The 14,826-nt window shown below is 46.4% G+C and overlaps 3 protein-coding genes across 3 annotated transcripts; 2 read left to right on the top strand and 1 right to left on the bottom strand.

Annotated features, from left to right (window-relative positions):
• The first annotated feature begins 2,483 nt into the window (after window positions 1–2,483).
• Window positions 2,484–3,863, top strand: LOC136532215 (uncharacterized). Its single transcript, XM_066524817.1, has one exon. It carries the CDS (start codon window positions 2,484–2,486, stop codon window positions 3,861–3,863), a length of 1,380 nt encoding a protein of 459 aa, XP_066380914.1.
• A 303-nt stretch (window positions 3,864–4,166) lies between these two features.
• On the top strand, window positions 4,167–4,895 carry LOC136532214 (uncharacterized). Its single transcript, XM_066524816.1, has one exon. The coding sequence runs from the start codon at window positions 4,167–4,169 to the stop codon at window positions 4,893–4,895; it is 729 nt and encodes a 242-aa protein (XP_066380913.1).
• A 2,468-nt stretch (window positions 4,896–7,363) lies between these two features.
• Window positions 7,364–11,794, bottom strand: LOC136532217 (AT-hook motif nuclear-localized protein 1-like). Its single transcript, XM_066524818.1, has 5 exons — window positions 10,917–11,794; window positions 9,520–9,587; window positions 8,646–8,777; window positions 8,332–8,493; window positions 7,364–8,129 (listed from the first exon to the last, which is right to left on the bottom strand). Exons 1-5 carry the CDS (start codon window positions 11,458–11,460, stop codon window positions 7,836–7,838), a joined length of 1,200 nt encoding a protein of 399 aa, XP_066380915.1. The 5' UTR covers window positions 11,461–11,794; the 3' UTR covers window positions 7,364–7,835.
• Between the last annotated feature and the right edge of the window lie 3,032 nt (window positions 11,795–14,826).

The raw sequence follows: 14,826 nt of genomic DNA, 5'->3' as shown, positions 1-14,826 counted from the left end.
CATCATGAGCAGCTCTACCGGTGAAATGAAGCTTTGCACTCATATGTGAACTGCACGGTCAAACTCACGCTAAACATCGTCAAACAGAGGTGCCTGTGCGTTTAGCTGTGTCCTGTGCCTCTAACTCAGCATCTGCATTCTGCAAGCTGAGAACCTGAGATGGTGATAGCGTAAAACTGATGCAGAATTGAACTTTGGTGAGACTGAGAGCAACTAGTAGGGGAAAAAAATAGCCGATACACGCGCCCCTATCTTTGTAAGTTCAGGAAATGGCCGATACACGCGCCCCTATCTTTGGAGAGCTGAGAGCAACTCGATAGTGCACTCTGCAGAATATATTAGCCTAACGCAGAAAACGGCCGGGCGTTGAACATTGGATGCAAATGTCTAATTTCACGTGTTCAATGTCAGCACTTTGTAAGAGTCGGAATCCAACCAAGAAACTCACCACAAAAGTGACTAATTCCTTGAAATTTACTAAATCTCTTTGGGCCCCTGTCCCATCATAAGGAATGCATGCAGAGATACATATTTTTTGTTGGACATTGTGTGCTTAAAAGATTAAAAGATAGATCTCTTGAACAAATAATTGATTTTACTTGTCCATCAATACGTGCTCCTATACAGGGTAGAATCTTAGAAGACATAAGTATACAGTGTAATATCTACAGCTACTCAAAATTACTTGTCTTTGCCCACTCTCTCTCTCTCTCTCACACACACACACACACACACACACACAAACACACACACACACACACGCACACACACATTTTCTAATACAATACTCACATTGATACTCTGTAACTTCTACTCGGTTGTGATAACTTATCTTACCAATTACTCTACATCATGTTCTCTCCATCCATATCCCTAGTTTCCCCTCCTATGGATCACACCTTCTTCCATAAAGGGTATTGCCACGACCGACACTATGGCAAAATTGAAAGAAGAGCACCTTAATAATATATATAAACATTAGAATAACAATTAATAAAAAAATATAACTACGAAATGTGCAAGCTCTAGGTCAAAACCGTATAAGCAACCTGCTATAGACAACCTTATTGCTATGATTTCCAAATTTTACCCAAAAGATGCTTTTGAAATTGAAAAACCACCATAACAGAAACAACGCTATATGTTTTACCATACAATTCTAACCAAGTATGAGTACGTCACGACTATCAGCGCTACACATACAATATATAGTTCACCTTGTATGATCTAAACAAAATATCAAGTGTTTTATATCAAGTAAATCTCTACAAATTATATCTGAATACATTTATGTACTCATTCCGTCCAAAAAGAGTATTATTGAGGTTGAGACCTTCGAGTCGCCACCCCTTATCCTCCTTGAGTCGCCACATCATTATTGATAAGTTACGCCACATTCTTTGCTCTGAGTAGGTGAGTAGGTTACCCAAAGCCTCCAGAAGGTAGAAGAGAGTTGAGGAAGCAACTAAGCCATGCCTCCAGAAGGGTGAGAAGTCGGAGAAGCCCCAAAGGTGTCTCAGAGAGGTCCCTAAGGTATGCCATTGAATATATACATAATGGGATTTCAGTGATTGATGAATGCAAGTATGTGTGACTACATGTGTGTTTTGCAGGGTGTATTGCAATTGAGTTAGCCACAAGTGGCTTGTCCTCCAAGACTTGTTGTTTGAAAGTATGGCACAAAGGATGAACAAGAAGACTATGAATACCCAGGCCCGGCCCTGGATGCGGGCAAGCAGGGCAGCCGCCCTGGGCCCCCAACTAGGTAGGGCCCCACCCCAAACATGCAAACACCAGGTATATAGGCCTGCAGGTATACGTCGCTGGCATGCAGTCTTGGGCCTCCTGGCGACTGGCGTCCGTGAGAAGGATCAAGAAAGAAAGAGCTAGCTTTTCTGGATCTTTCCCTGGCGACTGGCCTGCAGCACGAGGGAACAGCAAAGGACTCTGGGTCCTTCCCTTCTGAGGGCCACGCCCACACGCAGACTCCAACAGGCCGGGCGGACGCGACACGCGTGGCGGCGGCGGCTGTTGCGCCTGCACGACGGCGCGAGGCGAGACCGCGACTCTGCGAGACGTTGGACTCGACGCCACGCGACGCTGCCGACGCGCTGCGATCTCTGCGACACCATCCGACCCAGACGAGCGACGACGAATCGCGGTGAGCCACCAGCAACGCGAGTAGATGTCTAGATCAGGCAATAGAACGAACGTGATTACTGAGATAATAGAACGAACATGATTATCATTTTAAAGAAAGTGACCAAGTTGTCAGGTGTGATTAACTGTTAGAAGCCCATACTGTTACATATGCTGATTTAACTCCTTTTTTACTCAATTCTTGTTTTCTTGCGAAACTATTTTTTAGCTAATTGTTTCTCTAAATCTTAACAGCATCATGTCATCAAGAAAGTATGCTTCCGGCAGTGAGAAAAGGAAAAAAAGCACGAATAGATGAGTTCATACAATCACAGAGGGGTTCTATGCATAAGTTTTTGAAGAATAATCCAAACACTTCAAGAGATCCAAACGAGTTGGCGATAGTTGTCTGGAAGGAACCAACACAGATTATTCCAGAAGATGAAGGTCCTCCTGATGACAATGTTGGCATTAACATGGAAGAAAACAATGTGAGTAATGATGAGCACATATTTAATTCAAATACTACAGAAAATAGTAGTCTTGATGAGGAACAGGTGTGTCACATGGATATTTATGATCCAAGAAATTGGGATAATCTTGATAACAAAGCAAGTGATATATTAGTTGAAAAGGGGCCTATAAGAGAAGAGAATAGTGTATTCCCTTTCGACGATAATTTAAGGCATTTTGCATATTCTCATTATCATAGAAAAATGAGTAATGGAGAGCTACATGATAGGAAATGGCTAGTTTATTCCAAACACTTGGATAAAGTATTTTGCTTTTGTTGTAAGCTTTTTAATTCTAAAAAGTGCAAGAGTTCATTGGGGAATGATGGGTATAGAGACTGGAAACATATCAATGAGAGGCTGAAGGAACATGAAATTACTGTTGAGCATATTACCAATATGAACTCATGGAATGAATTGAGAACTAGATTAGGCAAACAAGAGACAATTGATAAAGAGTTACAGCAGCAAATCTCCAAGGAGAAAGAGCGCATGAGGCAAGTACTGATGAGAATAGTTGCCATTGTAAAATTCCTTGGTAGACGTAATTTAGCTTTTAGAGGATCTAACGAGCAGCTTTATAATGACCAAAATGGCAATTTCTTAGCTTGTGTTGAGATGGTCGCAGAGTTTGATTTGGTAATGCAAGACCATCTTAGACGTATTCAAAATAATGATATTCATTATCATTATCTTAGCCACAAAATTCAGAATGAGTTGATTTCTCTTATGGCTTCTGACATTACAAATTCTATCATCAAGATTGTTAAAGAGGCCAAATATTTCTCAGTTATTCTTGATTGCACCCCAGATGTTAGTCATCAAGAACAAATGACTTTGTTGGTTCGATGTGTTAACATGAGTGAAGGTAAAATTAAAATAGAGGAGTACTTTCTTGGTTTTCTGAAGGTAGATGACACATCTGGTTCTAGGCTCTTCAATATTTTGGTTGATTCCATTAAATCCTTTGGTCTTAACATTGATGATATTAGGGGACAAGGTTATAATAATGGTTCTAATATGAAAGGAAAACACAAGGGAGTTCAAAGTCGATTGCGTGATATAAATCCAAGAGCCTTGTATATGCCATGTGCTTGCCACAGTCTTAATCTTACTCTTTGTGATATGGCTAAGTCTTGTAGCAAAGCTGACTCCTTTTTTGGAATTGTGCAACGGATATATGTCTTATTTGCTGGTTCTACTAAAAGATGAAAATTTTTGCTTGATCATATTGATGGTTTAACTATGAAATCTTTGTGCAACACACGTTGGGAGAGTCGTATTAAAAGTGTTGTAGCAATTAGATATCAAGCTCCTCAGCTAAGGGCAGCTTTACTTGCATTGAGTGAAGATAGAGATGTAGAACCAAAGGATAGAAGTGATGCAAAGAATTTATTTGAAGTACTTGGCAGTTTTGAATTTATATTTGGCATGGTTATTTGGCATGATGTTTTATTTGTTGTCAATAAAGTAAGCAAGAAGTTGCAGTCACCATCTATGTGCATTGAGTCTACCATGCAGCAGATACAAGGCATAATGGATTACTTTAAAACCTATAGAAATGATGGGTATGCTTCTAGTAAGGTCAATGCAACGGAAATTGCATCTGAAATGGGTGTCGAGCCATTGTTCCCAGTAAAGCGGCGTGCTCTTAGAAAGAAGCATTTTGATGAAAATAATAGTGAGGAAGCACTCTTGGAAGGTGAGAAGGAATTTAAAGTTAGTTACTTCACGGTTATAATTGATATGGCAGTCCGTTCATTGGAGACTAGATTTCAAGAATTGGAATCATTCAGAGAATTATTTGGATTTTTAATGAGTTCAGCAAACTTGAAGGCATTGGATGGTCCTGAGCTAAAGTTGTGTTGCACAACACTAGCAGCAGTTTTCTCTCTAAATGGTTCATCTGACATTGATTTAAATGATCTAATTTCCAAGTTGAGTGTTCTACAATTCACTTTGCCAGATACACCCATGACAGCTATGGAGATTTTTGAGTTTGTTACAAAGGCTGATTGTTATCCTAATGCTTCCATTGCTTATCGGATCTTGTTTACTATGCCTGTGACTGTGGCATCAGCTGAAAGAAGCTTCTCAAAACTAAAATTGTTGAAGAACTATTTGAGATCTACAATGTCTCAAGAGAGGTTAAATGGTTTGGCAACATTATGCATTGAGAAGCGATTGTTGGATAAGATCGATATTGATACCATCCTCAATGACTTCGCATCGAGGAATGTGTGAAGGAATTTTTAAGGTAATTTAATATAGGAATTTATAAGGTAATTTAATATTTATGAATTGTTTCATATGAATATTGCTATTGCATCCGCAGTTAAGTGTTATATATATGGATTTACATTTAGTACTATCAATGTCATGTATGTATAAAGGGCCCCGGATTATGGTTTCGCCCCAGGCCTCAAAAAAATCAGGGCCGGCCCTGTGAATACCCTAGAGTGAATGTAGGGTCCAATCATATGGAGATTTTTGCTAAGTAGTGTGTAATAGGTCTTTATTTTCTTTGGCCATACTATCAAGGGGTCCAAGGCGGTCAACTTGAGATAGTCAAAGCTAGAGTATGAAGTGGCTAACTCAATCGAGTTGATGGTTGCAAGTGGCCTCATTGAGTTGGTTTCAAGTCAAGGATACCGAATATGTTGATTTGGTCGAGATCAGGCCTAAAACAGGCTGAAAACAGCGCCGGAGCATGCACCAGATGATAGGGTTTAATCCCTGGCGGGTTGTCCGGTGATGCTATTCAGAGACTTAACCAGTGAAAACAGTGAGCGTCGTATGATCTAGCAGAGGACTTGGTGACCTCGACGGAACATCCGGTGAAGCCAAGCTTGACTTGGTGACTTGTTGGCCAGCTTACTGGAGTACATCGTATGATTCAACAGAGGATTGTGTGACCATGACAGATCATCTGGTGAAAGTCTAACTTGAATTAGCGACTTGTTGACATGGTTACTAGTGTGCACGTATGATCCGAGAAGGAGGACTTCGTGACCTTGGCAGATCATCTGATGGGCCAAGCTGGACTTGATGATTAGTCAACTAAGTTTCTATGGTGCTCCTCCCTATGTTTCGATAAGACCGTGTTCTAAAATGTTTCCAACTATTGAAAGAATTTGACAGCAAAGCGCCACCGTATGATCCTACAACTTTCTTTTCTGTTTTTCTCCAAACACCTTCACCGTCGTTCACACATGCACCTCATCGCCATCTACCTGATCAAGCCAGGTACTCCCGCCACCACTCATATTAGCTCAAGTCGACGCCTAGCCACTCACCTAGTGCCGCCTCCACCACCTCCCCCACTCGCGTCGGGCTGATGCCACCACTCGAACAATGAGAAAACCTGGGTAGCTGCCACCCCTGTTGTAACTGCGTTGGGCTCCCTCAAGCGCCCCAACTTGCTCCTGCTATAGCTTGCTCCATGCTGCCCCGCCGCTCTCGCTCTCTTCGCTTAGGCCATCGATCCTCACCGCATCTGGGTCTCTTCGTTAGGCAAGCGCCACTGTCTCTATCAATATAGGTAAGTGTCAATGCGACCGGCTACCGGATCGATCCAGCAATGGATGTGACTCGTGAGAGGGAGATAAGGACTAGCTGGTAGAGCGACAGTGAAAATGACCTGAAAGAAGGAAAACACCTATAGATGGCCAAACGGACAGCCCGGCCCTGGCACTATTGACACAGCACTATCCAGGCTTGCCCGTTTGGCCATCTATAGAAATACCTGTTGCCGGAGTGGGGTTGGACACAAGTGAGGCTCGCCAGCAGGCCTCGTAATCTGTTTGAGCCTAGCGTGGAATCAAGAGTCACCTTATGTATCTAATCCTCTTCTCTCTCTTCCAAATAAGCAGCAAAATGCTATAGGTTCAGAACTAGCTGTAGCTAAGGTGTCTTTCGTTGCTGGGGCTGACCTAAACCATGAGCGTGGCATGGCTGTGCTGTTTTCGTCGTATTGACGTGGTGCCGACCAGCCGACTACGCCCTCGTGACCGGGCCATCTATCAGTCCATGCCATGAACCATATGCTCAGACGCTCAGTGCGTAACCAAACCACAACCACGTGCTCGCTCGCTTGCTTCCTGCCTCACCTAAGAGTTATTTTATTATTGTTATTATTACTCCTACTGTCTTGTAGGAGTACCGGTGATTAATTAAAAGCCACGACCACCGTGTGCTAATCATCATGCACGCCCACACCTCCTGCCTGCCTGCAGTCGTCCATGTCCAATTGTCCTTGCATGGCCATGGCAGCCGCAGGAGCAGCAGCTGGAGCTCCGTACGGAGGCCGGCCCACCAGGTGACCAGCTCTGTCTCTTCTTTTCGATCGATCCGGGCGCGGCTTGGGAGAGGACCAAACTTCAGAGCCCCGAGCCCGCGGACAGACAAGCCCTTGACCCGTGCTCCGCGTATTCAGTATTCACTGCTACTGCACCCAGCTTGAGCTTCCAGTGCCAGCCAGCTTCAGCAGGTTCTTTTTTTCGCGGCTTGGGAGAGGACCTGATGATGACGTGTCATCCCAGGCCAACTGCTACTTGCCAGCATGCAATGCAGACTCAAAATCCAGGTGCAAGTGCAACTCAACGCTGCCACAGTGAACAATCAGTACGTTGTTCTGTTCGACATCTCATGGGACACACAGGAAACAAGTAGTAACAGCAAACATGGAGAATTTCGATCTGATGCTAATTTAATCCAGGGGTGGGGTGATCCAGATCCAATACAGATACAGGGTACCAACTAATCCAGCACGTAAGGTAATAATCCAACACAAGAATTAATCGACAAAGGTCGCCTAAACAACACACGGCGCCGCTAGCACACTCAAACTGTGGTGGTAATGGTAATAGCTACTACACACACGCACTCTCCGACAATGGGTGTTACAAAACCCTACCAGGTAGGGGGGGGGGGGGGGGGGGGGGGGGGGGTACAACGCGAAGGTAAGGTCACACGGCTACAGCGAATGCAGTTGTTAGTCTCTCCTCCTGCCTGCCTCATAATACAGCAACAATTAGACCGCCCTAGCGCGAGATCTGCAGTAGACACATCTTTCACAAGTCAGGAACAAATGAACCAATCCATCCATCCATCCATGATCCATCTTCCGGCGGGGAAGGGGCTCCCAGTCAGTGTGTGGCTAGCTCCGGCTGGGTATCAGAGGGCTCATGATCCGGACGCGGTCATCTTCAGGTCCCCAGACGACGGCGTCCTGGACACCTCCGCCATCGGCTGCTGCGCAGGGAATGCCCAGCTCTGGTCCACGCCGTAGGCTCCTCCTGAGGTCATCCCTCTCTGGGCCGCAGAGCTCTGCTGCCCTTGCTCGCTGCTGTGGGTGTCCACGCTCGAGATCGGGACCGCGGGAGGCGTCTGAGGGACGGTGGCAGGCGCCACGTCCACCCGCGGCTTCTTGTTCTTCTGCTCCATCTGGTAGCTTGGCAGGAAGCTCCCGACCACAATCTGCCAAATGGACTCTTGACTGTCAGTTACACTTTGAGCTTATTTAGGCAACAGACAGACTATAGTTATTAGAAGGATAGATGGAACAATTCTGGTCATAGACTGCACACGGCATGCAGTTTTGCTAGTTCAGCTGTACAATTGAGCTTTATACTAATAGGCAGGCATTCAGATCTTGAAAAGCGGGCAAGCAAGCGCATACCTGAACAGGACTTGCTGCCACCAGCAGGCCGGCAACTCCTCCACCGACAACACGACCGTCTGGGCTCGCAAGAGACACGCTCATCCCACCTGATCGACTTCGTGTTCCACTGTTTTCAGTTGGCATAAAGGACCCAGACAAGGACAGCAACTCAAAGCGGCCCTACAATCAAAACAGGGCATCAGATAGATGGGGTTAAGTAGGACCACTCAGAATCCTTTGTCTGCATCCACACAGACATACATATGAAACCATGCGTGCAGTAAAAACTTTTGTGTGTCAATCCATGAGTGAGTGTGTCATGCATGGCTAACCTCATAAGTTAACGTGCCACCAGAGGAATCAGGCTGACGAAGTGTAACGTTCGATATCACACCGTTTGCTGAGAGAATACAGATAGCCTGTGGTCCTTGTTGCGAAAATGATATAACCTTCATCGTCACATCCTGAACCAACAGACAAAATACAGATCACTCTTTCGCACAAAGACACGGACCACTTCAGGAAAAGGAATAGTATAGCTGTAACCGTAAGAGGAGCAGGAATTCAACAGGGAAAAATAAAGGCGGAATTCATTTCACTCTTTGATAAATTCAATAGGGATGAAGGGCGGGCCTGGTGCAAGCGGTAGAGTATTACCGCCTGTGACCGGAAGGTCCCGGGTTCGAGTCGCGGTCTCCTCGCATTGCACAGGTGAGGGTAAGGCTTGCCACTGACACCCTTCCCCAGACCCCGCACAGAGCGGGAGCTCTCTGCACTGGATACACCCTTTATAAATTCAATAGGGATGCAAAATAAGATGTGTTCACCTCCCCTTATCTGATAAAGGAATGGAAAGGAATACTGAAACAAGAGCATCTTGGGATCATGACTTGCTTTGAAGCAAAGCATACAAAGCTGAGTGTGCAGTACTTTGATCTCTGCTCATCACATTACTTGTAATTTATTATATGAAACAAAATGTGTGAACAGATATAAAATGATATAGGTAATCACATCAAAATTTGAAGGAAAAAATGTATTATAACTGAAGATCCAGAAAAATGATGCTTCAGGTAAGAAAGATCATGAAGGTGCATAGACTGCCTGTCTGGTCAGAACACAGAAATACTCTGAACCAGAAATCACCAACTGAGATCAAGTGTAAACGGCAGTTGTACACATCATAGATAACATCTAGATCCATACCTCACCAGGAGCAACGGTAATTATATGTGGAGTGAAATTTGCACCAGCAGAACATGCCACCATGTCACCTGCCAACACATAGCGCTGTTAAGAAAGTAATGGCAGATTGTAGCAAAGCAAACTGACCAAATGAAATGACTGCAGAGTGCCAATTTGCTAGAGAAGACAGTTTAGTCTATTACGAATCTACGGCAGTGATCCCATCAGGAAATCAGGTCTGTGCAACATCATGAGAAAGATGAACATCTAGCTACACAACTGTGTCATCCAAAGATGATTCTCACTTCTACAAGTACAGAACCCCATAAATATTTCATCCACTGTGAATGTTCAGTCCAGCCATACAAACTTTTACCACCGTATTCTAGTACCCCAAGCATCACCCCAGCCATACAAACTTTTCCCACCGTATTCTAGACCCCCAAGCATTCACTCTACATTCTCAGTCCCGCCATACTAACTTCCACCACCTACCTTGAAAAACAGATACGTCTGATCTGAGCTATATCCATCAGACCATCAACTTCAGACCTACCATGGAGATCCTAGAGACAAGGCATGACAAAAGGCAACCCCCAAGCATTCACTCTACATTCTCAGTCCCACCATACTAACTTCCACCACCTACCTTGAGAAACAGATATGTCTGATCTGAACTATATCCATCAGACCATCAACTTCAGACCTACCACGGAGATCCTAGAGACAAGGCATGACAAGAGGCAGCACGGTAGAACCTAACAAGGAGGATCTTCGAATGACTCTCCCATTCCCATATTTTGTTCCAGGACTGGACTGTTAACCCGAAGCACGGCAGCACCACCATGGCAGGCATCCCCACAACGGGGGAACCCCACCGGCCACCACAGAACGCCGAGAAGCCCAGAGAGCAACCAACAAAACGGGGTCGGATTCAGGCAGAGGATATGCCTCCATCTGCCCCCCACTTTGCTCCCCGGCCGAGCCACGGATCTTGGAACCCAGCGCACCAACCAGCCGCATGAGCCTGCCTGCCTGCGGTCCCTGACCATGCGAACTAGTAGTATCTGATCATGCAGTGCAGCACGAGTGAGCTGCGTAGAGTGGAGGAGACAAGAAATATTCGGATAAGAGAGGGACAGACACAGACAGTGTCATGACAGACGCCGCCACCCAATTACTGCTCACTCCTGCCATTGGCCCCTCCCCCGCCGCTCATCCATCCATTCTCCTCTAGTCGAGGAATTTGTCGCGAAAAAAGCGAGAGAGAAAATCCAATCCTTATCTCTGGAATAGGATGTGGATTATCCCAAAAAAATTATTAGATTTTTTAGGGTTTAATTAATCTATGTACTTATCTAGGAAGAGAAAAACAGAGGAGAAATGAATGCGAGCGAGAGATTTGGGAGTACTCCTACCTATAGAGTTGAAGTGGAAGCCGAACTGCTGCTGCGGCTGCTGGTGGTGGTGGTGGTGGAGCTGGTGGTGCTGGTGCTGGTGGTGCTGCTGCTGCTGCTTGGCGGCGGCGGCGGCGAAGTCGAGGTGCCGTCCCCTGCCGCGCTTCATGGCGGCGCCCACCGCGGACGCCGGCGTGTACTGCCCCGGCGCCACGGAGGTCGGCATGGGCGCGGACGCCGAGATCGGCGTGGCGTTGAGCGGGCGGATCAGACTCCCATCCGGCCCGTACTTGCGCGGCCGCCCGCGCTTCTTCGGCACCTTCATCAGCACCGGCCCGAGCGCCATCGCGCCGCTGCCTCCCGCCGTCGCCGCCGCCGTAGCCAGAGGCGGCACCAGCACGGCGCTCGAGCTACCCTTCTCTGCCGCCGCGGCTGGCGCCGCCGCCGGTTGCTGGAAGCTCACCGTCGCCTCTGGTGCCGCCGCCGTAACCGGTGCTGCTGCTGCAGCCGCCGCCATAGGCGCAGGCGCAGGCGCGGCACTCGCTTCCCCCTGCTTGGCCTCCATGCGCGCAGCACCCCGCACGCGCCCGCCTGCTCGTAGTCCTCCTCCTAAGCTTCCCGCCACGAGCAGTCGCCATTGGAGCTCACGCACACTCTCCCCATCTCCCCTCCTTTAGCAGCACCCGGGCGCCTCCCAAAAAAAGAAAAGAAAAATTTCCACCCACAAAAAAAAATCCCCCAAAAATCCCGAAATATTCCTCGAAAAATCCTCGCACCAGCGAAAAAAAAATCGACGAATCAACCACCAGCAGCAGCAGCGGGAGGAGGAGGAGGACGACGAAGCGGAGGTCGCGAGGCGAGAGAGGGGGGAGGAAAAGGGGGCGGCCGAAATGGGGGCGAGTGAAATAAAAAGCCAAAAGTAAATAAAAGCAAAAAAGGCGGGGGTGCCTCCGCGCTGGGGAGGAGCGAAATTGCGGGATTAAAAAAACGAAATAAATTAGGTTATCGGGGGAATATTAAATTATTTATTTAGCCACCCCGCAGTAAAGAAACGGGGGCCGAAATTGTCGCGGTTTAAGAGCGGGGGCGCGGGGCCCACGTGCTCGTCGTCCTTGGTTTTTAATGCGGGAACCCGAGGGAGAGATGCCCGTTGCTTGGCGCCATGCCGTGAAGGCGTGAGCCCGGGGGCAGAACGGGGAACGGAAAAGGCGCTTGGCGTCACGCGTGGGCTCATTAATTAATTATTAAGTGGTGTTGGCATTGTTATACGGCAGATGGGGAGGTAGATTTACGGTTGTGCCACTGAGGGTGGGGTTGACTGGTCGTCGGCTTGTCTGTCGCATGCGACGCGGGCGGGAGCTGCTGCTGGCTGCTTCCCGCGGGTCAAAGCGAACAGTGACACGTCAGACGCAGCACAGGCACTGTGGGGATGGACGGAAACAGCTCGTATCCAACGGGGAGGAATTCAACGGATTTTCGGTACAGCTTTTTTAGTTTTTTTTTTTTGGCACCAATCCGCAGAGAGAAGAAAAAGGGGTTTCGCCTACCTTTTATTTGTGGACCAATTTCAATTGTCGAATTCGATAAATAGTGCTGTAACCAATATTGTGTCACGTAGTATCTTGATTTATAGCTAAAAAAACTATAATAGTACAAAGCATTTTGGAATCTTTTTTTAAATAAAAAATGATAACTAGTAGTTGGTGTCAAAATGATGTTCACCTCATTTTCCTCTTTTGGAAAAGTTTTTTTTATTTGGCCCTACCTAAAAAGCTTTGCCAATTTCTAAGAAATCCATAATGCTATATATAAGTGGGTTTAGTTTTAGAGCAAGTGGGTATACTGGTGGTGGTGTTGTGATTTTTCTCCCTAACTCAATAGGGTTTTATATACATTTAAAATGAAGATTTCCTTCCAATGATGTGTTACTTCACTTGTTTGAAGAAATGCATCTTTCTAGATGTGGATGTACAAAAGTGCATGCACAACATACACTAAATGAAACAATAATAAGAAACAAAGAATAATTAATGCCACAACATGATGTGTTAGGCGCAAATTCAATACGAAATGAATACATATATGTACTAGCTCGAAGCACCACCTTTTTACTCTTTTCTCTTGGCGCAATTGGAAACCAAAGCATATCCTCTCCTGCTTTCATCCAATATCCAAACATATACAAGACAAAAACCATGGAAAATAAAATAAAAGGCATGTGCCAAACTCCCCACCTAGAAAGAAAAACAATACAAGTAATTAGGTCTTGAACAAAGCTACAATTGTCATCATCATGTCTCACCTCATCAAATGGGCATCCATCAACTAATACAAAACAAATAAATAAAACCTCTCCCCAAAACAATGCTAGATATGCACACAAAAAATCAAGGGACAATCATCATGTTAAACAAGAATAGTGTTTTATGTTTCCACAAAAAAAAGTTTTCACCAATGAAAGGTCCTAATATGGCTAGGAGGGTGAATAGCCTATTTAAAAATCTACAAATCAACTAGAGCAATTTGATTAGTATGACAAATAGCGAAATGCAAACTTGCTCTAGCTCTACAAGGGTTGCAAGCCACCTATCCAACAATTCTAGTTGCAATGATTACTAGGCACACAACTTGCAATGTTACTACTTACTAAGGGCTCTCAATCTTGCTACTCTAAAGAGCTCCACTAGATGAACTTAAAAAAAACAAAGCAAGCTCTCAATTCTAATTACACTAAAGAGCTTACCACAACTAGTTTGCAAGAATATAAATGAGTGAGTATGGTGATTATACCGCCGTGTAGAGGAGTGAACCAATCAAAAGATGAATACTAAATCAATCACCAGGAGAATACCAAAGGGCAAGAGACAACCAATTTTTCTCTCGAGGTTCATGTGCTTGCCGGCACGCTAGTCCCCGTTGTGTCGACCAACACTTGGTGGTTCAACGGCTAAGAGGTGTTGCACGAACCTCGTCCACACAATCGAACACCGCAAGAACTTACCCACATGTGAGGTAACTCAATGACACAAGCAATCCACTAGAGTTACCTTTCGGCTCTCCGCCGGGGAAGGCACAAGACCCCTCACAATCACCACGATTAGAACCGGAGACAATCACCAACCTCCGCTCAACGATCCTCGCTGCTCCAAGCCGTCTAGGTGGCGGCAACCATCAAGAGTAACAAGTGAATCTCGCAGCGAAACACGAATGTCAAGTGCCACTAGATGCAATCACTCAAGCAATGCACTTAGATTCTCTCCCAATCTCACAATGATGATGAAACAATGATGGAAATGAGTGGGAGGGCTTTGGCTAAGCGCACAAGGTTGCTATGTCAATGCAAATGGCCAAGAGAGTGAGCTTGAGCCGGCCATGGGGCTTAAATAGAAGCCTCCACGAAATAGAGCCGTTGGGCTACTCACTGCACTGAACACGGGCCGACCGGATGCGTCGGTCAGATTGATCAGACGCTGGACCCCAGCGTCCGGTCGCGCGATACACGCCACGTGTCCCCTCTCTTCAAATAATGAGCGCCCGATCCCAACGGTTAAGTGATGACCGGACGCGCTGCTGCGAGGTGACCGGACGCTGGACCTCAGCGTCCGGTCGTTTCTAGTAAGGTTCCATTCGCGCAAAAACACGACCGGGCGTGTCCGGTCATGCTTGACCGGACTCACCCAACGTCCAGTCACTCAATGTCTCCACTTTGCACCACACGTCAGCGTACGTCAGCATTGACCGGACGCACACCCTGCCAGTGTCCGATCACTCTTTGCGCCAGCGTCCGGTCACAAGACCGAGACGCGTGCTCACTGCTGCTATTGACCGAACTCTGAACCCAGCGTCCGATCACTACACCACCAGCGTTCGGCCACTCCGTGAACCCCTGTCTTTTCTGTCTAAGGCACTGGTGGCACCGTCGGACTGTCCG

This window comes from Miscanthus floridulus, unplaced genomic scaffold (genome assembly GCF_019320115.1).
Source record: "Miscanthus floridulus cultivar M001 unplaced genomic scaffold, ASM1932011v1 fs_550_6, whole genome shotgun sequence".
NCBI lineage: Eukaryota > Viridiplantae > Streptophyta > Magnoliopsida > Poales > Poaceae > Miscanthus > Miscanthus floridulus.
This window is presented reverse-complemented; position numbering and strand designations above follow the sequence as displayed.